At 41.5% G+C, this 27,279-nt stretch overlaps 1 protein-coding gene across 4 annotated transcripts in view; it reads left to right on the forward strand.

Annotated features, from left to right (window-relative positions):
• Positions 1-27,279, forward strand: part of COL12A1 (collagen type XII alpha 1 chain) — a 223,217-nt gene that overhangs the window by 121,144 nt on the left and 74,794 nt on the right. For all 4 annotated transcript variants that reach the window (XM_077289886.1, XM_077289885.1, XM_077289887.1 and 1 more), the window contains 6 exons: positions 13,379-13,508; positions 15,471-15,610; positions 15,860-15,989; positions 17,085-17,227; positions 17,386-17,515; positions 26,603-26,745. In XM_077289886.1, the coding sequence (XP_077146001.1) occupies positions 13,379-13,508; positions 15,471-15,610; positions 15,860-15,989; positions 17,085-17,227; positions 17,386-17,515; positions 26,603-26,745 (816 nt within the window). The remainder of the gene's footprint in view (positions 1-13,378; positions 13,509-15,470; positions 15,611-15,859; positions 15,990-17,084; positions 17,228-17,385; positions 17,516-26,602; positions 26,746-27,279) is intronic.

Below are 27,279 nucleotides of genomic sequence, written 5' to 3' on the forward strand. Positions count from 1 at the left end.
GTAGCCAGACGAGTCCTTTTTTCGGTTAATATTGAACCTGCAGCACTGAATACTCTTTCTGATAGGACACTAGCTGCCGGGCAAGCAAGCTCCTGCAATGCATATTCTGCCAATTCTGGCCAGGTGTCTAATTTTGATGCCCAGTAATCAAATGGGAATGACGGTTGAGGGAGAACATCGATAAGGGATGAAAAATAGTTAGTAACCATACTGGACAAATGTTGTCTCCTGTCACTTTCAATTGATGCAGCAGTACCTGTCCTGTCTGCGGTCATAGCAAAATCAGTCCACAACCTGGTCAGAAAACCCCTCTGTCCAACGCCACTTCTGATGTGTGCACCCCTAACACTCCAAGTCTGCTGGCCCCTGGAGCTCATGTGAGAACGATCACGTGCGCTGTGTGCTGGGAATGCCTGAAGCAAACGGTCAACAAGAGTTGATTGTTTGGTTGCTAATATTAGTTCCAAGTTCTCATGTGGCATAATATTTTGCAATTTGCCTTTATAGCGTGGATCAAGGAGGCAGGCCAACCAGTAATCGTCATCGTTCATCATTTTCGTAATGCATGTGTCCCTTTTTAGGATACGTAAGGCATAATCCACCATGTGGGCCAAAGTTCCAGTTGACAAATCTCCGGTTGTGATTGGTTGAGGGGCAGTTTCAGGCAAATCTACGTCCCTTGTTTCCCTCAAAAAACCAGAACCCGGCCTTGCCACGCAACCAATTTCCAGTGCCCCCGGGAAAGCTTCCTCATTAAAAATAAACTCATCCCCATCATCCTCCTCGTCCTCCACCTCCTCTTCGCCCGCTACCTCGTCCTGTACACTGCCCTGACCAGACAATGGCTGACTGTCATCAAGGCTTTCCTCTTCCTCTGGTGCAGACGCCTGATCCTTTATGTGCGTCAAACTTTGCATCAGCAGACACATTAGGGGGATGCTCATGCTTATTATGGCGTTGTCTGCACTAACCAGCCGTGTGCATTCCTCAAAACACTGAAGGACTTGACACATGTCTTGTATCTTCGACCACTGCACACCAGACAACTCCATGTCTGCCATCCTACTGCCTGCCTGTGTATGTGTATCCTCCCACAAAAACATAACAGCCCGCCTCTGTTGGCACAGTCTCTGAAGCATGTGCAGTGTTGAGTTCCACCTTGTTGCAACGTCTATGATTAGGCGATGCTGGGGAAGGTTCAAAGACCGCTGATAGGTCTGCATACGGCTGGAGTGTACAGGTGAACGTCGGATATGTGAGCAAAGTCCACGCACTTTGAGGAGCAGGTCGGAGAACCCAGGATAAGTTTTCAATAAGCACTGCACCACCAGGTTTAAGGTGTGAGCCAGGCAAGGAATGTGTTTCAGTTGGGAAAGGGAGATGGCAGCCATGAAATTCCTTCCGTTATCACTCACTACCTTGCCTGCCTCAAGATCTACTGTGCCCAGCCACGACTGCGTTTCTTGTTGCAAGAACTCGGACAGAACTTCCGCGGTGTGTCTGTTGTCGCCCAAACACTTCATAGCCAATACAGCCTGCTGACGCTTGCCAGTAGCTGGCCCATAATGGGACAACTGGTGTGCAACAGTGTCATCTGCCGATGGAGTGGTTGGCCGACTGCGGTCTGTGGAAGAGCTGTCGCTTCTGCAGGAGGACGAGGAGGAGGAGGAGGGGGTGTGAACGCCTACAGCCAACTGTTTCCTAGACCGTGGGCTAGGCACAACTGTCCCGAAATTGATGTCCCCTGTGGACCCTGCATCCACCACATTCACCCAGTGTGCCGTGATGGACACATAACGTCCCTGGCCATGCCTACTGGTCCATGCATCTGTAGTCAGGTGCACCTTTGTACTCACAGATTGCCTGAGTGCATGGACGATGTGCTGTTTAACATGCTGGTGCAGGGCTGGGATGGCTTTTCTGGAAAAAAAGTGTCGACTGGGTAGCTCGTATCGTGGTTCAGCGTACTCCATCAGGGCTTTGAAAGCTTCGCTTTCAACTAAACGGTAGGGCATCATCTCTAACGAGATTAGTCTAGCTATGTGGGCGTTAAAACCCTGTGTACGCGGATGCGAGGATAAATACTTCCTTTTTCTAACCAGAGTCTCATGTAGGGTGAGCTGGACTGGAGAGCTGGAGATCGTGGAACTTTCGGGTGTGCCGGTGGACATGGCAGACTGAGAGACGGTTGGAGACGGTATTGTTTCCGCCAGTGCCCTAGATGCAATATTTCCTCCTACAAAACTGGTGATTCCCTGACTCTGACTGCTTTTGGCTGGCAAAGAAACCTGCACAGATACTGCCGGTGGTGCGGAAAATGGTGGCCTTACAGTGACGGAAGGGATGTTGCGTTGCTGACTAGCTTCATTGGCCGAGGGTGCTACAACCTTAAGGGATGTTTGGTAGTTAGTCCAGGCTTGAAAATGCATGGTGGTTAAGTGTCTATGCATGCAACTAGTATTGAGACTTTTCAGATTCTGACCTCTGCTTAAGCTAGTTGAACATTTTTGACAGATGACTTTGCGCTGATCAATTGGATGTTGTTTAAAAAAATGCCAGACTGCACTCTTCCTAGCATCGGATCCCTTTTCAGGGATTGCAGACTGAGCTTTAACCGGATGGCCACGCTGTCCTCCAACAGGTTTTGGCTTTGACACGCGTTTTGGCTCAGATACAGGACCGGCAGATGGAACCTGTTGCGATGTTGATGCCTGCTGCGGCCCCTCCTCCACCTCCGCTTCTGAACTACTGCCGCCTGCACCCTGTTCCCCCAATGGCTGCCAATCGGGGTCAACAACTGGGTCATCTATTACCTCCTCTTCGAGCTCGTGTGCAACTTCGTCTGTGTCACCGTGTCGGTCGGTGGTATAGCGTTCGTGGCGGGGCAACATAGTCTCATCAGGGTCTGATTGTGGATCAGTACCCTGAGAGGGCAATGTTGTGGTCTGAGTCAAAGGAGCAGCATAGTACTCTGGCTGTGGCTGTGCATCAGTGCACTCCATGTCAGAATCTACTTGTAATGGGCATGGCCTGTTAAGTGTTTCACTTTCTAAGCCAGGGACGGTATGTGTAAAGAGCTCCATGGAGTAACCCGTTGTGTCGCCTGCTGCATCCTTCTCTCTTGTTGTTGTTTTTGCTGAAGAGGACAAGGAAGCGACTTGTCCCTGACCGTGAACATCCACAAGCGACGCGCTGTTTTTACATTTACCAGTTTCAGAAGAGGAGGCAAAAGAGCTAGAGGCTGAGTCTGCAAGGTAAGCCAAAACTTGCTGTTGCTGCTCCGGCTTTAAAAGCGGTTTTCCTACTCCCAGAAAAGAGAGCGTTCGAGGCCTTGTGTAGCCAGACAACGAACCTGGCTCCACAGCTCCAGACTTAGGTGGAATATTTTTATCCCCACGACCACCTGATGCTCCACTACCACTACCATCATTACCAGCTGACAATGAACGCCCACGGCCACGACCTCTTGCACAAGACTTCCTCATTGTTTTAAAAACTTAACCAAAGTAACTTTATTTGTTGCTGTCAAACAACTTACACGGTGAGCTATAACTTCAGTATGATTTCAATATCCCTTTACAGGTTGGTGAGACCACAAGGAAAATCAGGCCCAATGTTACACACTCTGTTTTCTGTGGCACCAAATCACAGAGATGCCACACACGCAGGACTGTCACTCAAGCACAAATGTCAATATTAATCTCCCACCTATTTTATTTTTTTTTTATTTTTTTTTCAGGGAGACTTTAGAAACCAAATAAGATAAAATGATTTTTTCAGGGACAATTTAGAAACCAAATAATACAAAAAAAAAAAAGGCTTTCTATGGCCCACTGAGTGAGAGATGGCACACACAGGAGTCAGGAGTGGCACACAAGCCCTGAGGCCAATATTTTTCTCCCACTGATTTATGTAGTGATTTTTTTTCAGGTAGATTTTAGAACCCAAATCAAGCAAAAAAATTAATAGGCTTTCTATGGCCCACTGAGTGAGAGATGGCACACACAGGAGTCAGGAGTGGCACACAAGCCCTGAGGCCAATATTTTTCTCCCACTGATTAATGTAGTGTTTTTTGTTCAGGTAGATTTTAGAACCCAAATCAAGCAAAAAAATTAATAGGCTTTCTATGGCCCACAATTTGAGAGAGAGAGATGGCACACCCAGGAGTCAAGACTGGCACACAAGCAGAAAGGGCAATATTAATCTCCCACTGTTTTAATTTTTTTTTTTTTTCAGGGAGACTTTAGAAACCAAATAAGATAAAATGATTTTTTCAGGGACAATTTAGAAACCAAATAATAATAAAAAAAAGGCTTTCTATGGCCCACTGAGTGAGAGATGGCACACACAGGAGTCAGGAGTGGCACACAAGCCCTGAGGCCAATATTTTTCTCCCAATGATTGATGTAGTGATTTTTTTTCAGGTAGATTTTAGAACCCAAATCAAGCAAAAAAATTAATAGGCTTTCTATGGCCCACTGAGTGAGAGATGGCACACACAGGAGTCAGGAGTGGCACACAAGCCCTGAGGCCAATATTTTTCTCCCACTGATTGATGTAGTGATTTTTTTTCAGGTAGATTTTAGAACCCAAATCAAGCAAAAAAATTAATAGGCTTTCTATGGCCCACAATTTGAGAGAGAGAGATGGCACACCCAGGAGTCAAGACTGGCACACAAGCAGAAAGGGCAATATTAATCTCCCACTGTTTTAATTTTTTTTTTTTTTTTAGGGAGACTTTAGAAACCAAATAAGATAAAATGATTTTTTCAGGGACAATTTAGAAACCAAATAATAATAATAAAAAAAAGGCTTTCTATGGCGCACTGAGTGAGAGATGGCACACACAGGAGTCAGGAGTGGCACACAAGCCCTGAGGCCAATATTTTTCTCCCAATGATTGATGTAGTGATTTTTTTTCAGGTAGATTTTAGAACCCAAATCAAGCAAAAAAATTAATAGGCTTTCTATGGCCCACTGAGTGAGAGATGGCGCACACACAGGGATGGCACTCTAGCAGAAATGCCAATCTTAATCTCCCACAAAGAAAAAAAAAACAGGGACTGTCCTACAATTACTATCTCCCTGCAGTAATCTCAGCCAGGTATGGCAGGCAGCAATAAGGAGTGGACTGATGCACAAATTAAATAAAAAGTGTGGACAAACAAAAAAGATAGCTGTGCAGAAAGGAAGGAACAAGAGGATTTGTGCTTTGAAAAAAGCAGTTGGTTTGCACAGTGGCGTACACACAGCAATGCAGCTATCAGGGAGCCTTCTAGGGCAGCCCAATGAGCTACAGCGCTGAGGAAAAAAAAAAAAAAAAAGTAGCTTCCACTGTCCCTGCACACCGAAGGTGGTGTTGGACAGTGGAAATCGCTACAGCACAAGCGGTTTGGTGGTTAATGGACCCTGCCTAACGCTATCCCTGCTTCTGACGAAGCGGCAGCAACCTCTCCCTAAGCTCAGATCAGCAGCAGTGAGATGGCGGTCGGCGGGAACGCCCCTTTATAGCCCCTGTGACGCCGCAGACAGCAAGCCAATCACTGCAATGCCCTTCTCTAAGATGGTGGGGACCAGGTCCTATGTCATCACGCTGCCCACACTCTGCGTTCACCTTCATTGGCTGAGAAATGGCGCTTTTCGCGTAATTGAAACGCGACTTTGGCGCGAAAGTCGCGTACCGCATGGCCGACCCCGCACAGGGGTCGGATCGGGTTTCATGAAACCCGACTTTGCGAAAGTCGGCGACTTTTGAAAATGAACGACCCGTTTCGCTCAACCCTAATTGGGACTAATTTACTAACACTGTCTAACCGTACAGGTACAGTACAAATGTTGACTTGACAATTTAAAATGTGGCAGATTTATCAAATTTATCATTCTGTTAGCTAAATTCGACCCATCTTCAGGGTACATTCACAAGTCCATATTTTTAGCCTAAGTGCTGGCCGTCAAAAAACTAACCTCACACGGACAGCACTCGGACTCACACTTCAGTTTTTCAAATGAACCCAGTGTCCGTGTGAAAACAAATTGCAGCATGCACAATTCTCTTCGGGATTGCAGATGAGACTCGCCTATTCAAGTCTATGGGTGTGCAAAAAAATCTAGTCCCATATGGATCACCCATATAGCATCTGATTTTTAATAACATAGGAAACTTAATTTGATCTTGAAAAATGCCTTAACAGCTAATGTATTATAAAAGGATAACATACAATTGACAGTAGAGATGATTAATCATTTTTTCTGTATCAGAAGCTAACGTCTTTGTTATACACTTGTGTGAACTTAGCCGAAGGCCGGGGTCACATTAGTGTATTCTGTATAGCATCCAATACGAGAGCATCAGATACGATATGCTAATGACCTTCGGCTCCTGCTCTGCTGAGAGCCGAGTGTCATTTTAGGCTACTTTCACACTAGCGTTGTGTGACGAACGTCGCAATGCGTCGTTTTGGAGAAAAAACGCATCCTGCAAAGTTGCCCGCAGGATGCGTTTTTTCTCCATAGACTTTCATTAGCGACGCATTGCGACGGATTGCAACAGGTCGCATCCGTCGTGCGACGGATGCGTTGTGTTTTGGCGGACCGTCGGCACAAAAAAAGTTCCATGTAACTTTTTTTGTGTGTCGCGTCCGCCATTTTCGACCGCGCATGCATGGGCCTTGAAAAACTGCATCCGCTGCCCCCGTTGTGCATTTATTTCACAACGTGCGTTGGTACGTCGGGCCGACGCATGGCAACGGCCCCGTACCGACGCAAGTGTGAAAGTAGCCTCACTGTGATCCTACACTCTCGCATGTGAGAATCAGAACACAGGTGAGGAGAAGGAGAGATTAATCTATCTCCTCCATTGCCTACTTCAGTTTATATTGGACTGATGACATCCGAGTACAGTCCAATATTTTGCTCGCACCCATAGACTTGTGTGTGAGATATGTTGTCAATCGCAGCATGCTGTGATTTTTTTTCTCATGCCGCACTGGCATGAGAAAAAAATTGCAGATCTGCTCTGCCTCATTGAATAACACTGGTGAAAGTGCAGTGAGAGATTTTATCACACTGCACTCCTCCGTAATATAAGCCAGTGTGAGTCAGACAAACGTATTAAGTGTCTGTATACTGTCCATTTGCAATAAATTGATAACATACAGATAGCATTTGGATGTACAAAAAGAACATATGGATCACATACGGACATAAAATATGGACAAGCAAATTGCATATGGATTGTTTATAGATGGCAATATGGATGAAAAATCATAATTTTTTTCTGGACATTGATTTTTTTTTAGTCAGCTAAGTTATGCCAAATTGTGGCTCAGTATAGGGGCACAGGATAGTAACACCCTTAGTCTTTCCACTTTCCTAAATGCCATGAGACATTGTGAAGCGTGTCCAAAAAAGTGTCTAAAACACATAATAAATGTAATGCCAGGCATGAAAGACCATGTATTTGAAGTGACTGAATTATTGGTCCATTTCCTATATCTGGTGTAGATGGACAAATGTTATCAGTGCACTGGAGTCAAAATAAAATGGTGTCATAAATTGTGGAATGTAGGTCTAATAAAATATTTAAAGTTTTCTGAAAACCCTGAGTAATTTGAAGTGTTTTTCCTTTAAAGTTAATGAAAGAGCTTTGCATATGTCACTATAAATAATTTACAATAGTTTGCCTTGGAGAGCCTATAAAGTTATCCAGATGTTTAGTTTATTAAAATGGCCATTATAGCCTCATAGCATGATGCTTAAAAGGGTTAGGGTCGAACATGAAAAAAAAAAAGGCTGACAAGTAAAATTAAAATTCACCCTGGGTCAAAAAAAGTGCTATTCATTTTTCATGTATAGTCACCCTAAGAGGTATCCTCCATTTGAATGCCATTACCTTTTCTGCTCAGATTGGCATTCAGTTCCTTGTGCTTCCAAGGTAGCCACACCAATGAGATGGAGAGTGCCGTGGTAATTCTAAACCATGTCTCCCTTGCCTTTCCTATGCTATGGCATGAGAATATCAGGAGCGGTATGGAGAGGGTGATGGATAGATCTGGTCACATGCTTCTCCACCAGTAGCCATACTAAGAACAGCAGAGCTGTGCAGTTTATCTGGAAGGCGGTACTTACAAGGACAGGAGTGAAATCTGTAATACTTTATTAGTAAGTGGCACAAAATCATGTCCTCAACACGTTGGTTAAAATAAAGATAAACAGGACCTCCCCTGTAATGAACCTCATTGTGAATACTCTTGTCCTCTTGTACAATCTCTACTTAATAGGTGCTCAATCAAAATTTCTCTAAGCATTTTTGGGAAGAAGAGCTTTAATTATGGGGGATTGGAACAGCTCAAACAGTGCTCCCAATGATTCAAAAGAGAAGAGGTTACATGAAGCACACTATAACAATATATGATATTAATTTCCCAATCTCATATATACACATTGGGACAAATTTCAGACATTGAAGTCAACCATCTTGTAGTGTGAGGGGAAGTCAGTCTCCCGAAAAGAAAACCCATGCAAACATTTTGATCTTTTAGCAATTTGGCTAAAATAACAAAATAATGTTAAAGTGAAGAGCAACATTTTACGTCATATTCAGTGGAGCATACAGGCAAGCAAAATGTTCAAAACAAAGCAATAGAAGAGCTATGGCTCTCAAAAAGAAGCCAAAAATAAAATACATTTTTGTTTCTATTCAACCACATAACACAGTAAATAATTTTCTTCTAACTAAAACCAGAAGCTATAGAATCACCAGGGTTATAAACAACTTGATGACTGATCTAAAATATAAGTCAATAAATAACAGACATTTTACTTTTTACATTTTTTTTATGTTTTGGCCTGCACCTTGGGTTACATAATCCTTAAATATTTAAATAATTTGTTTTTCAGGTTAGAGAAAATGTTCTGTTTTAGATAAAGTCTTATTAATGACTGAATCTTTGAAAATGGCTGTATTTTTAAAACCAGCCATGACATTATCCATAATATTATTGTCATTATTGTTTTAGTTATTATTGCCACGTGTTATATATCAGATTAGCTTTTTGCTGCTTTAAATTAACCTATAAAGTGAAAGTATATTTATGGCTTATGCTCTTAAAAGGAATCTGTCAGCAGGTTTTTTCTATATAATCTAAGGGCAGCATAAGGTAGGGGCTGAGACACTGATTTCAGGCATGTGTCACATACTAGGCTATGAGCTGTTATTTCAATACGATAAGTGTTTTATCATCAGGAGATAAAGTGTTTTTATCACTGCCACTACGTAACTCCTGGTCCAGCTACACCCCCAGCTACACTGATTAGCAGCTTACTGTCAATGTACAATGTATATAAAGAGCTTGGTATAGGTGGGCTTTCTGAACTTTGATGCATGCTACATCTAAAAACTTTGGCTGTATTATAACTCCACCTAGTAAACTATGTAATACATTGTTGGAATCACTGTCTTTTTCTCTACATTATGCTGCTCTCGGATAAGATAACAAAAATAGTGACAGATTCCCTTTAATTTATGATCAGAGAAGGTCCACCCTCTGAGATCCTTACATATTCTAAAGATGAAGGGCAGTAGGTGTTATGCTCCGGGATTCTCCCGCTGCACAGGATAGTTCTCAAGCCTCGACTGCATCTGCAGTCTCCCATTCCTCTTTGGCCGCTGCAGGTGCTGCTAAACATATATAAGGATCTCAGAGGCGCACGCGGGCGTGCTAGTGTCAACCTCTTTCCATGTGTGAATGAGACATTGCAACAGTGTGGTCTTTGTCAGCATGTGTTCAGGGTCGGCGGTAAGCCGTTAGAATTCCGGCACCTCCGGAGAGGAGTTTGTCTGCATGGATTCAGGGCTGGCATCTAGCGATTAGAATTCCGGCACCCCGGGAGAGGAGTTGGTTGAGTGCTTTTACTGACTGTGTGACCACTGTTTGCTACTTACCCTGTTAATGGGCTTCGATCCCCTGTGAGGTTAACAGGGATCGTATCTAGCACCATATCTACTTTGTTACTGTGTGTGAGTGTCACAGCTCTATAGCAGAGCATCTATTCTGTTTCTGTGTGCGAGTGACACAGCTCGTGTGCTGTTCACTGAGTGATGTGTGAGCTAGCAATCGCTCGCTGTGTGTTCCGCCATTGTACACATTAGCTGCAGTTTTACATCTCTGCACGTTGGACCCCGGGTTGTGATTGCACCTCTTTATTACATTTATTAAGTGCAATCCGCCAACCCAAACAGTAGGTTTGCAACCCCTTTGATGTTTTGTCCCATGCACAGCAGAGCCCCAGTCATCACTGTGAAGGGTACTGCAGGTTGACTCCATTTGTGTGGCTGGGATAAACTGCAGTTCTCTGCCCAGCCAGGTTACATGGATAATTTTCACATAGGGAAATCTCAGATGGCGATACTGTTCTATATAAGTACTCTGTTACTTTGATCCCTAGGATTGGGGGGATCACAGAAGGTAGACATAGTGATAAAACAATACTTTACAAGATTAAAAAAACCTTAAAGGTTTATGTCCCACATTATGTTTGAAGTTTATCATTTGTTTTTTTGGAAACAACTGCATTTTCAAGGTTTTTGGCCAAAGTAGCATCACCTTGACTTGAGTTTGTCAGTCTTACATCAAGAACCAGGACCCACAACACTTTCTTAAACCATGCATATTTTTATTTAATAGCATATTCCACCATATGGATTTTTGTAGGATTTCAGAATGTTATCTCTTTTATCTTTGTGTATTTTTTTAATAGCCTGTAATTAACTTTCCCTTGTAGTTATTTCCAGCTGCTAGTAAAACACATTCTTACTGATAAATTTCTATCATAAATGCTTAAAACTATTCATCCCAAGAGAGAGTGAATATTGGCAGCTCTTCAGCACCATTACTGGGCTTCTGTCTCGCAGAGGCTTCTCTGCAAAAGTTTAAAGGTTTATTTGTGAAGATTCCCCAGCTGCGGAGCTGAGAACAGGACAAGACACCTTACTTTGAAGACTTTTTAATGGTTTTTGTTTTTAAATCTGGAATTATTCAGTCTTGATTACAAACAAAAAAATGGACAAATGTAACATAATTTGAAATACCAATATATGCACTGAGCCAACTTTTCTCAATGAAGAGTCATATCTTTAGTGAAGGTCATATATTTGTTTCCATTATTTTTTACTATAGAAAACATGGCTATAAAGAGGACCTATAAGTTCAGAAAAAGTCACAGAAGATGAAAATATGGAACTTTTCTAATATCACGAAGTTCAAAAAGTTTCCATTGTAACAGAGTTGCAAGTTTTACTTTTACTTGCTAAAGTCAGCACAAAATCTCGTGAAGGGGTTGATCTGCTTCTATACTGCATCTGAATGGTAAATTGAGCCTTGTGCGAAGATATGGTTGAACAAATTGAATTCTATGAATCAAGGAAAATCTTTGGAGAATCGATTCTACTATTTTCTTATAGATTCTACAAATGCAGAGAACAAATATAGTGATTTAATTCACCAATGCATTCCAAACAGCAGGAAATCAGCCAAATGTGAATCAGGAAAATTTTCCTCACCTCTCACCAGGAGCTTGAACTTTATTAGATACAATACAGCATACTGTTATTTATCAGACATGTAATAAGACATCCCTGTGCATTAAGCAGTGCAGTTAAAAGTGGAAGAAACAATTGATTATAATAGATTAATTTACAAAAGAAAGAAAAAAGTATTATACAAAGGTTTAATCTACGGTTCTCATGACATACATACAGAACCAATAGCATTCATGAATCACGACGAATAAAAGGCTATGACAGGATTGACCTCTATTCCTGCTTTTCCTAGTTTTATTCTACTTGATTACATAGCAATCTATTTTACATTGCTTCTATAATAACACCAGGCATGAAATAAGAAGCAGCTCATTTTGCCTTTCTACCCAGCTATTTCTTCTTTTTTCTATGTTTCCTTGCAGAAATCATTCCCCTCTTCAACTCCTGACCCAGCTGATCTACTCCTCTCCCCTGCCATTGGCAATTGCAGTGACTGGTGACTCATACAGAGAAAATTGACCTCCTGTTTATACATACAGCTTAGAAGGATTCAGCTAGTCACTTTTAATCACGTGATATCATACATCTAACAGAAAAGAGAAAAATTAGCCTAGTAGAAAGGCAAAATGAGCAATTGTAAGTTCACAGTGCTATATAATATGACGATTTCAATATATTAAGAGGAGAAAAATGTTGATGGAAGTGCTTCTTTAAAGATCAAGAACACAACTTTCATTTGGCATTTTAGGAAGCCAATAGTGAACTTTAGTTAAATGTTCAATATATCCAAGGCCCACAAATTTTACCTAAATGATTATTAGATTCTACTTCACCTAAATTTTGTACGCATAAACCAATTATGGTTTGCATAAGCAGTATGTAACACATCCATGATGTACCAAGTTCTCTCCAAATGCATTACTGTTAGCGAAGAATACTTTCATAATATAGCATGTGTTGGAGCAAGCATACCACTATTTTTACTGGCGGTGATTCACAAGGAATATGTAAGATAAAAAATGTGCATGAAACAAACTAGATGTAATTGGAGGTATGCCATGGGCCATAGATCCATCATATGATCAAGCGCATGATAATGTGCACATGTTCCTTAGGTTCCTCAACTAGCCAATGCTGGGATCTCACCAACCTCCATAATGAGTGTACTTGTGTCCTCTATTCTCTACAGCCTAAAAGAGTTAAATGGTTTGGCAGGTGCTGCATGCGCCCTACTACTCCAGTTATATTTCTATTGGAGGTCTAGTGGTGGGATACACGCTGATCATTTATCACCTATCAAGTAGGTAGGTGGTAACTTGTTTAGGCTGGAATTCTCCTTTAAGAAAGATGTTCAAATAATTGTTTTTGCATTTTGAAGCCATTGTTATTAATATTGTGGAAAGTTTGTGAAAAGCTTTTCTTTTAAGAAAGATATATGTCTGAGGCCTAGTAGTGGAATCCACACTGCACATTTATCCCCTATCAAATTGTAGTAGGTGATAACTTGCTTAGGCTGGAGATGTATAAATACTGTCCTTTTTTCACATTTTGGAGCCATTGCTGTTTATATAGTGGTAGACTGGTGAATAAGCTTCTCTTTTAGGAAAAGATTTTCCTGCAAATTGCTGACACAGACAGCTCTGGCTCTACTTGCCACCACACCATACCCTTAAAGTCTTTGTACGTGTAATTCATAAAATACATTCCTTATATGAATTTAGAGTCTAAGCCCAGCCAGCGGCATGTATTCTGAAAGTGATGTTGTCTTTGGAAGGGAGAGTGAGAACAGCTATGGAAAACCTCTTTTAACTGTAGGCTTATGTTTATTGACTCCCTAGACAACTGTTGGTGGAAGGCAGAACAGTGTGGTGCTGCAGAGACTCCAGCCAGATACTCCATACACGATAACTGTAGCATCACAGTATGCCGAAGGAGAAGGGGGAAGAATTTCAGGGAGAGGGAAGACAAGTAAGTCATCTCTACACATTGTTTCTTTTTTTTTATTATTTTTGCGTTATTTAGATTGTAGCTGTTATTTTATGTTCTGTTATTGTAATAACAGTAATTTACCCTTTGTAAGCATTTCATGCATTTTCTTCTGGCCTGTCACCTTTTGGTGTCCATTAGGAAAAGCATCACAGTGTGCAAAAATGCTCAATGGCTGTCTAGCTAAGTTCATTATCTAAGCTAGCACCCTTCTCTATCTCTCCATCAGTAATTACTGTAAGCGACCTGCCGTGGCGATTTTGCTCTGCGGTTTCAAACACACACTTTTACAGTATCCCTGAGTGAGTGTTTTCTATCTGGGAGTTTGCTGCTTACTCCTTTTCATGCCACGACTGGTTTGGTGGTATGGTAACCCTGTAATTACTCAACTAATTAGTGAGACCAGGATCTGTTTTAAAAAGTTTTAGGGTATGTGCCCATGTTGCGGATTCGTGTGCGGATTTTTGAAAAATACGCAGGTAAAACACACCCTTCTTTATTGGAATTCTTCAAACAGGATTTTAACAATTGATAACAGGCACAATACGTTCCATACATTTCTTCTGCATCAAGCAAAGGCTCCATCTTTGAGAGAATTACGGCATTTTGATACTATAGGTACAATTCAAGAGTGTCGGGGTACTTCTCAAGCTTCTAGCTCTGTTCTTACTTTCTTTATCCTCCACATAAATGAGTGTCTCGTATTCCTTCCTTCCTTTGAAATAGGACTTCTCTAAACCTCCAGAACTGGATTAGACAATGTCTTTACGTAGCTCTCTGTTACTAACTGCTAAGGGGAATTCTGCCTCCCTAAGCTCTGTTGTGCTTCAGCTGTACTCACTGATAGTGAAAGGGACATTCTAATTCTGCCTCCAATCCCTGCACCTTGGCTGTGTAGGAAATCAGTTGCTTTAGAACTTGCTATCCTTCGACCTTTTGTTGCTGAACACTCTTCTCATTTGTGGCCTATAGTGTAGACAACAGAATTTAACAATTCCTTCTCCTTAGTAGTTTCTTTCCAACTACCAAACAAAACAGGAACTAGCTTCCTATGTAACTTTTCCCAACCTGGGCTGGCATTAAGAGTTAACCCTGTCACCTCTAGTTAACCAGTAAACTGCAGGCTTTAAAAGAGATTAAAAGACATAGAACTGTTGGTCAATACAATAACATGTGAGAAGTCTCCAGAGCAGGTGTTTAGACGATTTCTCAACCTTTACATGATGGAGCAGGGAACTCTGACTGTCTGGCTCAGTTAAATAGATAAGCCAACCCCGTCTCTGACTCTGCATTAGTCGTGATGGAGAACGGGCCTACCTTAGCAAATGAACTGAGCCAGGTTGTCCGCCCCCATCAAGCACATTTATTATCATGTGCCAACAAAAAGAAGAAGGTGATTCTACCTTTCTGTGATGGTATTTAACCCAGACGCAGAACTAGCCAGAGTTTAAATTGGAACATCATAATTAAAGTATTAGTTTAAAGATTAATCAATTTGAAGAACTGAAATGTTTTAAGTCTCTAAGGCTTGGCTAATTACAGAACACATTTTTTTCTGGTGCTTGGAGTGCTGCTCTCATCTTTGTTTTTTTGAATGAATGTGATAGATTTTTCACATTCATGTAGCATATGTTCCTTTCTGTGTCACAAAAAATAAAATGCATGTCTGCTACGAGTAGGTGAACATTTGCACTAAAATGTATGCAAATTTCTGCACCTCCCGCTACACCCTACCCACTTTTCTAAAAAAATGACAAAATCTTCATGTTTTTGCTTCATGTTTTTGTGCAGAACATACATAACCCAAAATGTGTAACTTTTCAGAAGAGATATGGTGCACATTCCTCAATAAATCTCAATAGTCTTGTGACATACTGTATAATGATTTCTTTCTACACATTTTATCTATAGCATCAGTTGTAAGTTGTGTGAATTGTATTTCAGAGCCTTTGAATACAGTAAAGAATCTGAGAGTCTATGACCCAACTACGAGTACTCTAAATGTCCGATGGGAAGCAGCGGAAGGGAATGTGCGTCAATATAAGGTCTTTTATGTACCTACTGCTGGAGGAACTGAGGAAGTGGTAAATGTCTTTTTCTATCATACATATCTCTTTAATATAGTATTACCCTAGTCTTGTAGAATGTAGCTGTTTTTACCATGCACATTAATATTCACATCTAACAACCATTAATATGAAGAATAAACTCTTTACTGTGGATTAGTAATACACCCCAATATGTTATATGATATATGGTACATGTATATGCTATATAAAGACCAGTGGTGACTGAGCAGCATTTTAATATGTTGATATTTCCTACATTTACAGGCAACCGTTCCTGGAAATACCATCTACACGGTACTCCGGGGACTTCAGTCAGACACACCCTATACAGTAACAGTGGTTCCTGTTTATGCTGAAGGAAATGGTGGACGAATGTCTGAAACTGGAAAGACATGTATGTGGCACAAATTTTGGAATCCTTTTTTCCTTAATATTTTCCTATAATCTTTTCACATACTTGATGTATATGGTCATACATAAAATGTTACGTTAACTCCTTAACATAAATACTTACAGAGTGAATTAGAAAGAGAAAGAAGCAGTAAAAACATATATATACAATGATTCCTATTAATTGTACACAGTCCCACAGAAGTACTAAGAGATATACCCTATACAGCAAAGATGAATACCCTATTTTTATAATATATATATGATTCACTTCTCACGCCATAAGCTACTTGTAAACATAAGGGTCGAACTGATGTGCTTTGATGCCTAGAAGGGTCCAACTGCCCCACTACCAAACAGGAAGACACAAGTATTATATCCATCCATCCATGATCTTCAAGTTACATCTCCGTTCAGCTTTACAAATAACTAAAAATACTTGCAATTTGTTTTAGAAATACAAATCTCCTTATAGGGAATCTGTTAGTAAGATCAAGCACATATATGGGCATGCAGGTCTGAAATGTAAATCTATCAACACTTTTAGATTTTCTATTTGTTGCTGTATTCCTGGATAATTTGCATTTTCATCAATATGCAAATGAGGCATTATGTACTTTGAGGGTGTGGCAGAGTACTTAGCAAGCCTCTGATTCCCCAGGTTAGTTACCCACTAAACACCAGCCCCCTCTAGCTTCCTTGATTACTTACTGTCTGAGTGACATCACATAAGGAAATCAGAGCCGTCTATCAATCAAGATAATGAGGCTGTTGCCGGGTGGGGAAACAACCTAGATAGGCAGATGCTTGTTAGTGCTCTGTCAGGCCCAGACCTAATTTGAATGTGAATGAAAAATACTTGGGAATGCAGTGATAAAAGTATGTAAAGGTGTTGATAAATTTACTTTTCAAAGACCTGTATGCCCATATATATTAGATTGGGGAGGGGGAGTTGACCTTACTGATGGGTTCCCGTTAAAAATGACAGTTGTGTGTCTTTGTCTGACATATAGAAATTAGAATGTACAATTATGTACCCACATTATGACCCAGACTAAATAAAAAAGTGCATACTTTGTAAACTATGTCTTTATTTTAGTGGCACGAGGAACTGCTAAAAATCTTCAGGTTTACAATCCCACAACAAACACACTAAATGTTCGATGGGATCCTGCCCCAGGACAGGTTCAGCAATACAAAGTCAACTATGCTCCACTCCTTGGAACCACAGTTTCTGAATTTGTGAGTACTAAATGTTCATTATAATGGGTAATTTCCCACTAGCAGCCATCCTATAGTAGCAATGACTTGTCTCTAATTGGGGTATATAACTATTGATCATAACTAAAGCAGCTTCGTTCTCCAAGAAATAAGCCATAAATGTCTATATTTACCCATAGGTTATGGTTCCTGGCAATACTCACAATGCGCTATTGGAGCGCCTGATCCCTGATACTGCTTACTCTGTGAATGTGGTGGCCATGTACGCTGATGGAGAAGCAGATCCAAGTAATGGAGATGGAAAAACATGTATGTAAAACATATAAATTATGGTATAGAAAAATGTTCATGTTTTGCTTTTTGTCTTGGCAGTACAGCGACACTAGTAAATATGAAATGTTATATAAAATTGCAATTTATATATATATTGCAATAAATGTACACTTCAGTAATAATGCTCTTTCCATTGAATGGCTGTGCTTTCTATTGCTGGCCATAATATTGGTTTCTTGTCTCTTCTAGAGTAGAATTCAACACTATCTTACTAGTCTGTAAGAGCTCCATAGCACTGTAACTCGCTACTTATCTCTATGTAGTAATCTGCAAATGTTCCCCTGGCCAATTGACCTACAGCTCATACTCCCTAATTCCTTAATATATCACTCCAGTCTAAAAAACGGTATAATTCTCATAATCTGAGAAGTTTTCACACATAAGTACATTGCAAGTATGATCAAAGCTCATAATTCACACGTAAACTGACCTCCTTTTTCTAATCTGTCTTTGTCCTTTGTGTAACACTGCTGGACACAGAGCATTTTATATTTCTATTTGCATCTATTGGTGAGAATACAAGTGCATATTACGCAGTTTACATTCAAAATGTAATCACGTTTCAAAGCGATCCTACAATATGTGAAGCGCAGTATTGAAGGCCACATTGCACAAATCTGTTGACATTTACTAAAGTTACCAAATTGAACCATTTCCTGATGAATTTTGTAAACAGGGCTTTGTTCTTGCCTGTGTTCTAGATTTTGTGCTTAAAAAAACAGACACAATGAGGTGATCCTATATACAAAGCCTAAACTTTAACAGAAGGCATGAAGTTCCAAATGAAATGAAGATGGGTCAGTTTGTTTTGGAACTGCAAAAAAGCTAGGCCAACATAATAATGCTCTATGTATGTCAAATAAGTTTGGATAAGTTCAAACATATGCTCAAAATTTCAAATGAAACGTGAAAGATTCGGAGCCCCATTTGAGACACCATCAATTTCATTAAAAGTTGAGTTACTTTGTCAATACAGTACATATCAAGTCATTACTTATCTCGAATTCCAGCAACTATGATAGTTTAGAGCTGCTTTCACATTTATGTAGGCTTCAGAACAGAAATACCCAATCCAGAACATAACTAGAGTCCAATGAGCCCTGTGCAAAATTTGGACCTGGGCCCCCACCTACATGTTGGTCAGATTTATTAGCCCTTGTAGTGTACTAAATCCTCTAAAGACGTGTTGATCCCCATAATATAGTAATGTCTCCCTTCCAGCAAAAATGCCCCACTTCCTGGGCCCCTTGCAGTAACAATGTCCAACAGCCAGTTTCCCCTTCCAGTATGAATCTTCCTCATCTTGGGCCCCTTCCAGAAATAATGTCACGCATCTTGGGCCCCTTCCAATAATAATGTCCCCATCCTAGTCAAATGTCCTCATTTTGGCACTTTCTTGTAATATATTTCCCCCATCCTGGGCCCCTTCCAATAATATATTTCCCCCATCCTGGGCCCCTTCTAGTAATGTATGTCCCCTATCCTTGGACCCTTCCTGGTATAATGTCCAAACTTCTTGGCCCATTCTATAATAATGCTCCCCATTCTGCCATCATTCTCTAACACATTTAAAAAAAAAATAAAGGATTCTTCTCAATTCCCCCCCTCCCACAATGTGTGGCATCCTCTTCTATGTCCAATGCAGATGCAGCTGACCTTGGCGTGCTTGCAGTGGGCGAGTGGTAGTCCGATGTCTCTGATTGGTTGGTGGGGTCTATTGCAGTGCAGGGATCTGGCAGATCTCTGCGTCACAATACATGTCAGCTGAAGATGTGTCCTTGGATGCGCATCAAGTTGAAATAGTGTCCACGATCCCTCCTTCCACGCAGGCCAGATTGCAGTCACACCTTCTGCGATCGTGATTATTACACCCATGTCACAATCATTCCATCGTAGCTAAATATATATATACAGAGCTTATTTTGGTGATACAACAAGAATGTAGAAAAATCTAAGTCATAACCGGCACTCCAGAGGGGATAGATGAGGTGCCTGAGTAGAGTTCCAATTTGTAGTAGTAATGAACCTCTGAAAGCCACAGTCAGGAAGCGCTGGCTATATCAAGAATGTACTTCCCAGTACATTATATGCTAACAGATACATTATAAAGGAATACATTAACAATTAGGGTTAAGGGAAAACTAAATGCAGCTTTTGACCAAAGTTCAGTTTGTAAGTTCAGTTTGTAACATAGAATAAAAAAAAAATCTCATAAATTATTCTACTGAATACAAAATTAAGGCTCATTCACATGAGTATTTAACTCGGACTAGTTCTACGCGATGTCTTATTATCAGACCTACGTTACACAATGAGACAGGGCAGATCTGTGGGGGTTTTTTTAGTTTCAAAAAGGTTTTATTGAAATTTCAACTTCAACAGTCATAAAACGAAATTGCAATGTGAATGAATTCCCTCGCAGGGGAGTCTATAACTAAGAAATAAAAGAACACATATTCCTTATAGATACAAGGGTGGACAAGACAAAGACAACACAAGGGAAGAACATGAAGGAAAGGGGGAACTGTATTTACTTTTTAATTTATAACAAACATTATCCCCATGGAATCAAATCGCTATGGGGATAGATGAAGAGTCTGACTCAAGTGTAGATTAGGTTGCAGATCCATCCAAGGGCCCCATATCTTAAAGAACTGATCCCACATATCATTTCTAGTGGCCTCAATGCGTTCATAGAACATAATGTTATTCATCCTTTCTTTAACCATTCATAGCGACAATGTGGGGTTCCTCCATTTCGAAGCAATGTGAATTTTAGTAGCCATAAAGAGAAAAGAAACCAACTTAAATAGGTTTTTAGGAAGAGCTAGGTGTCTCGCCCCAAGCAGAAAGACAGAGGCGTCTAGATTGGTTTTTTTCCCCGCCAGTTGGTCAACTAGAAGGTTTATCTTTTGCCATAAGTTGGACACCACTGGGCATGTCCACCATATATGTTTCATGTCCCCGGGTAGGTTACATCCCCGAAAGCATAAATTTGAGACATTGGGAAATATGCTATGAAGTTTAGTTGGCACTAGATAAGTCCTGTGAAGAACCTTGATCGAGGTTTCCACTAGTGATGACTGGTGACTGCCCTTAGTCAGCGTATCGCAGCACCTCCTCCAATTTTCCAACGTCATCTCGACACCCAACTCTTCCTCCCACCGTTTCATGAAACCCAACTTCTTCGCATCATGGGGTGGGTTTATAATAGAATAAAGCAAAGATATTGTTCCCCTTCCCATTGGGTCTGAAAGGCATTTTTGTTCATAACCGGAGACAGGAACGGGGAGTTTACCGTGGGTTAGGCTACTTGCAAAGTGCAAAATCTGATTAATGTGCATTGTTTCTCTAATCGGGGGTTCAAACTTCCTCACGAATTCTGCTCTGTCCATCAGGACACCGAAGGGGTCACACAAGTGTTTTATTGTGGTAATCCCTCTCAATATCCACCAAGTGAACAAACGTGCGTCCAGGCCAGGGGTGAACATCGGGTTACCTAATATAGAGGTTAATGGGGAGGGATCTGATTGCAGTGAATATTTAAATCTAGCTCTTCTCCACAAATTGAAAGAGTGAGCAGTATAAGGTGCTGTTATATATAGTTGTTTGGGGATTTTTCCCGTAGACCACATTAGGCCTGGCAATGAGAGTGGCTTAATAAGATGTGACTCTAGATGAAGCCACCTTGGCTTGTTATTTTGTGCGCATATACTTGTTAGTTGTGCTATTTGTGCAGCTTTATAGTATAGGGATAGATTTGGAAGCGAAACTCCACCATGTCTTCTATGGAAGAACATTAATTTTTGGGGAATTCTAGCCCTTTTATTCTGCCATATAAATTTAGAGATCGTTGCGTGAAGGCTTGAAAATGTTTTAGCTGAAATCGGTATTGGGAGAGATCTAAAAAGGTACAAAAACCGCGGAAGGGTCACCATTTTTATTGTGTGTATCCTACCCAGCCAAGATAGGTTCAGCGAAGCCCACTTGGATAGGTCAGTGTGAGGATTCTGGATAAGTGGTGTGTAGTTCCATTTGTAGAGGTTAGCTCTGTTTGTTGTAATATTTATTCCCAAGTAGGTTAAATAATTGTCCCTCTTTGTGAATTTAAATTGGGAGGTGATATTATCCTGCATAGTTTTGCTGGTATTGATAAAGAGAGCTTCCGATTTATCTATATTAATTTTCAGCCCTGAAATTTTTAGTAATGTCAGTACGTCTTATAGCGTTGCTATCTAATGTAGGATTTTTCGTGAAATTAAAATCTCCGCACCATATCAGGTGCTGGAAAGAGTAGTTATCTAGCTTGTTTAAAATGGACTTAAAGACCTGAACCTGAGAGGAGGCTGGGAGGTAGCTATTTACTAAACACAATTTTTGCCCTTGTAATGTGCCTAGTAGGATTAAGAACCTACCCTCATCATCTGATAGGGAATTTGTTATTTGTATTGGAAAATTGTTTTTGAGAAAAATTGCTACTCCTTTTGTTTTACTTGTGCTTGAAGATGTAAAAACGCGAGAATAGTTCTGATCAAAGTACTTTGGGCATGATAAGGTGGAGAAGTGTGTTTCCAGAAGACAAAGGACATCAGGATTCTGTTTTTTATAGTCCAGGAAGGCCTTTTTACGTTTGATGGGGGAATTAAACCCCCTCACATTATGGGATAAGACCCTACACATAGACGGGTTGAGTTAGTGTTGCATATATAGGCTTACTCCTGAGTTTTCTCCCCACCCTGAACATCTCCCGGCATCGATCCACACGTAGTCCAAGTAAAGATGTAGAGCGTTCTGAGCAGACATCTACGAACCTACATAAAGCAAATACAATAGAAGGGGGGGGAGGAAGACGGAACAGGACAACATAGAACAAACATTTAGAATCAAATGGGCTAAAAGCCCATGTAACTTAGTGAACTGGTGGTCCATATTATGTGGAAACGACCAGGCTTCACTAACAATGGATAACATGTGAAAACCCCTAACAAGTCCAACCCCTTCAGGTTGTTAAATGTCACAGGTACCCATAGCAAGGCAATAATAAAACTTCACAAGAACATAGGACCCCGTGAAAGTATTTGCACCGACTATCCAATTCAAATTGAGGGGGAGGGGGAGGAGAAGAGTAGGAGGGTAGAAGAGTGGGGGAGGGGGGGAGTGGGGAGGAAGGAAGGAGTAAGAGGGAAAGGTAGGGGGGAGAGGGTGGGAAGGGGAGTAGTGGGGGAGGAGTGGGGGGGTGTAAGGGGAGGATTAGAGGAGGAGGGGAGAGGGGTAGAGTGGAAGTGGAAGGTATAGGAGAAGAAAAAAAAAAAAAGGGGGGTAAAGAGAGGAATGTACGTAAGCTCCTTGGGAGGCACCAAAATCCTCCAACTCCATCCGGACAACTGGAACCATTCTTTCCCAGAAGAGGTTCCACTTTCGTAGGTATTAAGCGCAGAGAGAAACAGTGATTGATACAGTTAAATGAGAACGCCGCATTGTTCAATATCTTTCAAATAACATTCGTACGTTGGCTCCTTGTTACTCTTGGGACCTCCTTCCACTCCCTACTTGGTCTGGGTTTCCTCTGAGGCAGAGGTTGTAGGTCATCTGATATCTTGAAACCCAATTGCTCAATCACACGCCTTCCCTCCTCAAATGACCGACATGTAAAGTGCCTATTATCATGGGAGAAAGACAGAGCGAATGGGAAGCCCCATCTATATCTTATTTTGGCAGCTTGCAAAGTTGTAGTGAGTGGTCTGAACTCCCTGCGCCTGTTCAGAGTGGCAGGAGCAATGTCAGCATATAGATGAACTGAGTTTGGAACACCTGGGAGATTTGGGGAGTCCCGAGCTGCTGTTAAAATGAGGTCTCTGGTCTCTTCATAGTGGAATTTCAGGACTACATCCCTTGGAGTATTATCAGACCTTGGCTTGCCCAGTGCTCTGTGTATCCTAGTGATGTGTAGCGTGGACGGGTCTGCCTGTGGGAGAAGGGCAGAGAACAGGCTAGATGCAGTCTCTTTCAGTGACACTATTGATTCAGGGAGACCCCTTATGCGGAGATTACTTCTCCTTGATCGATTTTCATAGTCCTCACACTTAATTTCTAGCTCATGAATGCGCTCCATTTGTTGTCTTATTTGTTCCTGATCTTCCTCAAGCGCATCTGCCACTGTGTCCATCTTGTCCTTTAGTGAGGAGGTGCGCTGTAGTATCTCCTGCATTTGTGCTGTGACTGATTTCATGGCAATAGTCAGCTCCTGCTTGAATGTCTCCTGGAGGGTTTTTATAAGAATAGCTGTGGGCATGGGCACCACTGTGTCCTCCTGTGCCAACCCCTCCTCGTCGTCCCCCGCAATGTCCTGCCGCGCGGCGAGGGTGTTATTGATATCTGGGGTTGGAGCCGTGGCCCCCATTTTGGAGCTGCCAGAATCGGACAGCAGGTCCGCTATTGAGCGGCCTGCCGGCTGAGAGGAGCCTCCTTTCTTTGGCATGATAGCGTGCCTGTGTCCAGGATAGGTAAGAGGAACTCCGATGTCCTTTTTTGTAATAGTCGGCGTGCTAATAGGGGTAAGTATGGACCTAACGGGGATCGAAGCTCATTGCCGCCAAACCGCCTTCATCAAGCCTCGTGTTTGTGCCCCCTATTTTAGATCTGATCTACAGAGGAATTTTATCCTCAGTATTGTGTGAAGCAGTTTAATAAAACAATATTGGGTCTTAGGTATAGGTTATTTTAAACTTAAATTAAAAGGGACTTGCACATGTGGGTGTTGAGCTGAGGACAGTATATTATAAGTCAGGCAATGAACATCATATAAGATGCTAAATTTAGTTTGGGGCAGCAGAAGGCAGGCAATCCGTGGGAGGTATCAGCATACACTTATGGAGTTGGAGCAGGGTTTGCTCAAGAAGGGTCAAGATGGCGGTGTGCGGTTGGAAATGAGGTGACAGAGAAGAAGAGGGTGCTCCACCTCACCGTCGGTCATTAGAGTCTGGCACCAGGCCTGGGAGAGCTGTGCACACCGCAACAGCAAGTCCTCAGCTCCCTTCTACAGTGGACGTAAACCGCGGAGGTCTCCAGCACAGGGGCACCGCGGCAACAAGCAGGGGAGGCCGTGAGGAGCTCCGGCGGGCGTACCTGTGGAACCGGCACCGGAATGAGCGCGGGCACCTCCAGACACAGCCCGTCCAGGCCAGTGATGATGAAGCGACGGCGGCACCTTGAGGTACGTTCTCTGCGTAGCGGTTCCACTCGCCTCGCGGCCGCAGCAAGATGGCGCCTCCCCGCCTCGTCCTCTCCCTCACCAGGCGGGTACCGTAAGAGGCAGAACCCCGGGCACGGCTTCACAACCGGAAAGGTCCTCGGTCTCCAGCGACGTGGGGGGGATCTTCTCCGCGAGGCACCTGGCACAATCCCTGTTTTAATCTCAGCAGCGGCGGATGGGTGAGGTGTGCCGTCAGCAGCGCCAAGGCCTTCTGTGGGTGTCGGGGTTCCCTTGTGATCCCAGCACGGAACCGTACTCCAGTAGGTTCAGAATTACTCTCTGAGTGTAAATTTAGCTAAATGTGCCCTCCCAAATGGTGGATGGGCTGTAAAAGTCTCTAATTTAGGTGGATTAAGGTGGTCAGCAGAGGAGCTTCAAAAAAGCACGTCCTGCTCCCTCAGCTGCTGGCCACGCCCCCCCTGTGGGTTTTTTTAATGCCGTTTCAGCATGAGAAAAGAAATCACAGCATGCTGCAAGTGGCTTAACAAATCAAACCATGCATACCCGTTCATGTCTATGGGTGCGTGTAAAACATCGGACTGCACTCACATGTCTTCCGATTTAAGTAGACCCAAACAGTGGAGAAGATGGATAAATTAAGTGCTCCGTCTTCTTTACACCTGTGATACAATTCTCTCATATGAGAGAATAGGATCTCAGGAAACTGACACTTGGCTCAAACTCTGACAGAGTTCGAGCCGAGTGTCATTTCCACAATCGATCCAATTCTCTCGAAAGAGGGAATCAACACTCGTGTGACTGTAGCATTACACTGATTTGGTCTTAAAACTTAAAGGGGTATTCCCATCTCCAAGATACTATCCCAATATGTAGTAGGTGTAATAATAATAATAATATTGGCAAATACCACCAATTAGAAATGTAGTATCGTTTTTCAGATTCGCAATGTCTCTTTCCTCATGTGCAGGCATTGCAGGACCTTAGGTATCCATGGTTACAACCACTGATATAGTAACAGTTAGTTAGCTAGTCGTTAGTAGTCGTAACCATGGATAACTAAGGTCCTCAATGCCTGCACATGAGAAAAGAGACATAGCGAATCAGAAAAACTATACTACATTTCTAATTGGAGATATTTGCTAATACTAATATTATTAATACTTTAATAATAATAATAATAATAATAATAATAATAATAATAATTATATTATTATTGCACCTACAACATATTGGGATAGGATCTTGGAGATGGGAATACCCCTTTAGTTTTACTTTTACCTTATCTAAAAAGAATATTTATTATTTAATAAAATAGGAAACATTTTAACAATGCTTTTATTTATAAGTGATACAAAGACTCCTAAAGAGACCGGGCTTCCACTAGGATTTGGCAACTTCTTCTATGTTGGCAACACCTAATTAAATTATTTTATCATTAAAACCAATATCTAACCATGTTTTGAGGAGAATGCAGCTATTCTGAAAAACCTCTAAAGGATCCTGTATGGAAAGTTTGCTCCTGTGTTTTATTAGAATGTTTCCTTCTTTTGCTGACTTCTTTGCAAATCCCTCCAGCTACTAAGAGCTTTCCAAATAGTTGTGGTATCCCTCTTTCCACATTTCGTTCATACTGCGGTAGGTTTATTTCTTAATAATCTGCTAGTATGTTCTAGCTGGCAGCATTGTGCTACAAAGATCGTGCGCAGCAGGCAGACACCAGGAGTGTGGTTGGAAAGTTCTCATTTTCCTGTATTCACATGTTTATAATAAATATTTGACATCGTTGTTAAGAAAAATCAAGGTTAATATTCAGACTGATAATTGTTTTGTAATTATGTTTCTTCCTGCAGTACCTCGGAGCGGGCCAAAGAACATTAAAGTTTTTGGAGAAACAACCAACAGTCTTTCAGTTAACTGGGATCACGCCGATGGTCCTGTTCAACAATATAGAATTATCTATTCGCCAACTGTTGGTGATCCTATTGATGAATTTGTAAGTTTGTATGCCTTTACAATATAATTACTTATTAAAATGTTTGTGGTTTCTTAATATTGTATACATTTCATACTTTAATGCCTAATTATTTTTGTGATCTAACGTATTCAATGGTCACTACTATTAAATCCATTATCCCATTCACTCAATGCCAGAATCAGACAAGCTGTCTGCTTTGGGCAATTCTTTTTTTTCAGTTACAATGGACCCTTGATGATAAGCTAATCTTTGGTGTTCTACTGCAGGAAGCGCCAACAATCTAGTGTTCTATTTTCCTACAACACCCCTGCAGGAGAAAATAAGTATTACATAGTGGGCTGTACTAAACTAAGCACCATTTGTTGGACCCGGTGTAGCCTCTAGCGAATAGTTATGTTCAGTGGATCCCTTATTGACTTAGAATTTCTATTATTGGGTATTTAAGTATGAATATTTTAAACAAGATATCCCCCATTTAATTGTTAGCAGTGGATTTCTTACATAGCAACTATTAAAATATTGTGAATCTGTATTGAGCACCTTTGTGCACAG

The sequence above is a fragment of the Ranitomeya variabilis genome, chromosome 2 (assembly GCF_051348905.1).
Source record: "Ranitomeya variabilis isolate aRanVar5 chromosome 2, aRanVar5.hap1, whole genome shotgun sequence".
Classification (NCBI taxonomy): Eukaryota; Metazoa; Chordata; class Amphibia; order Anura; family Dendrobatidae; genus Ranitomeya; species Ranitomeya variabilis.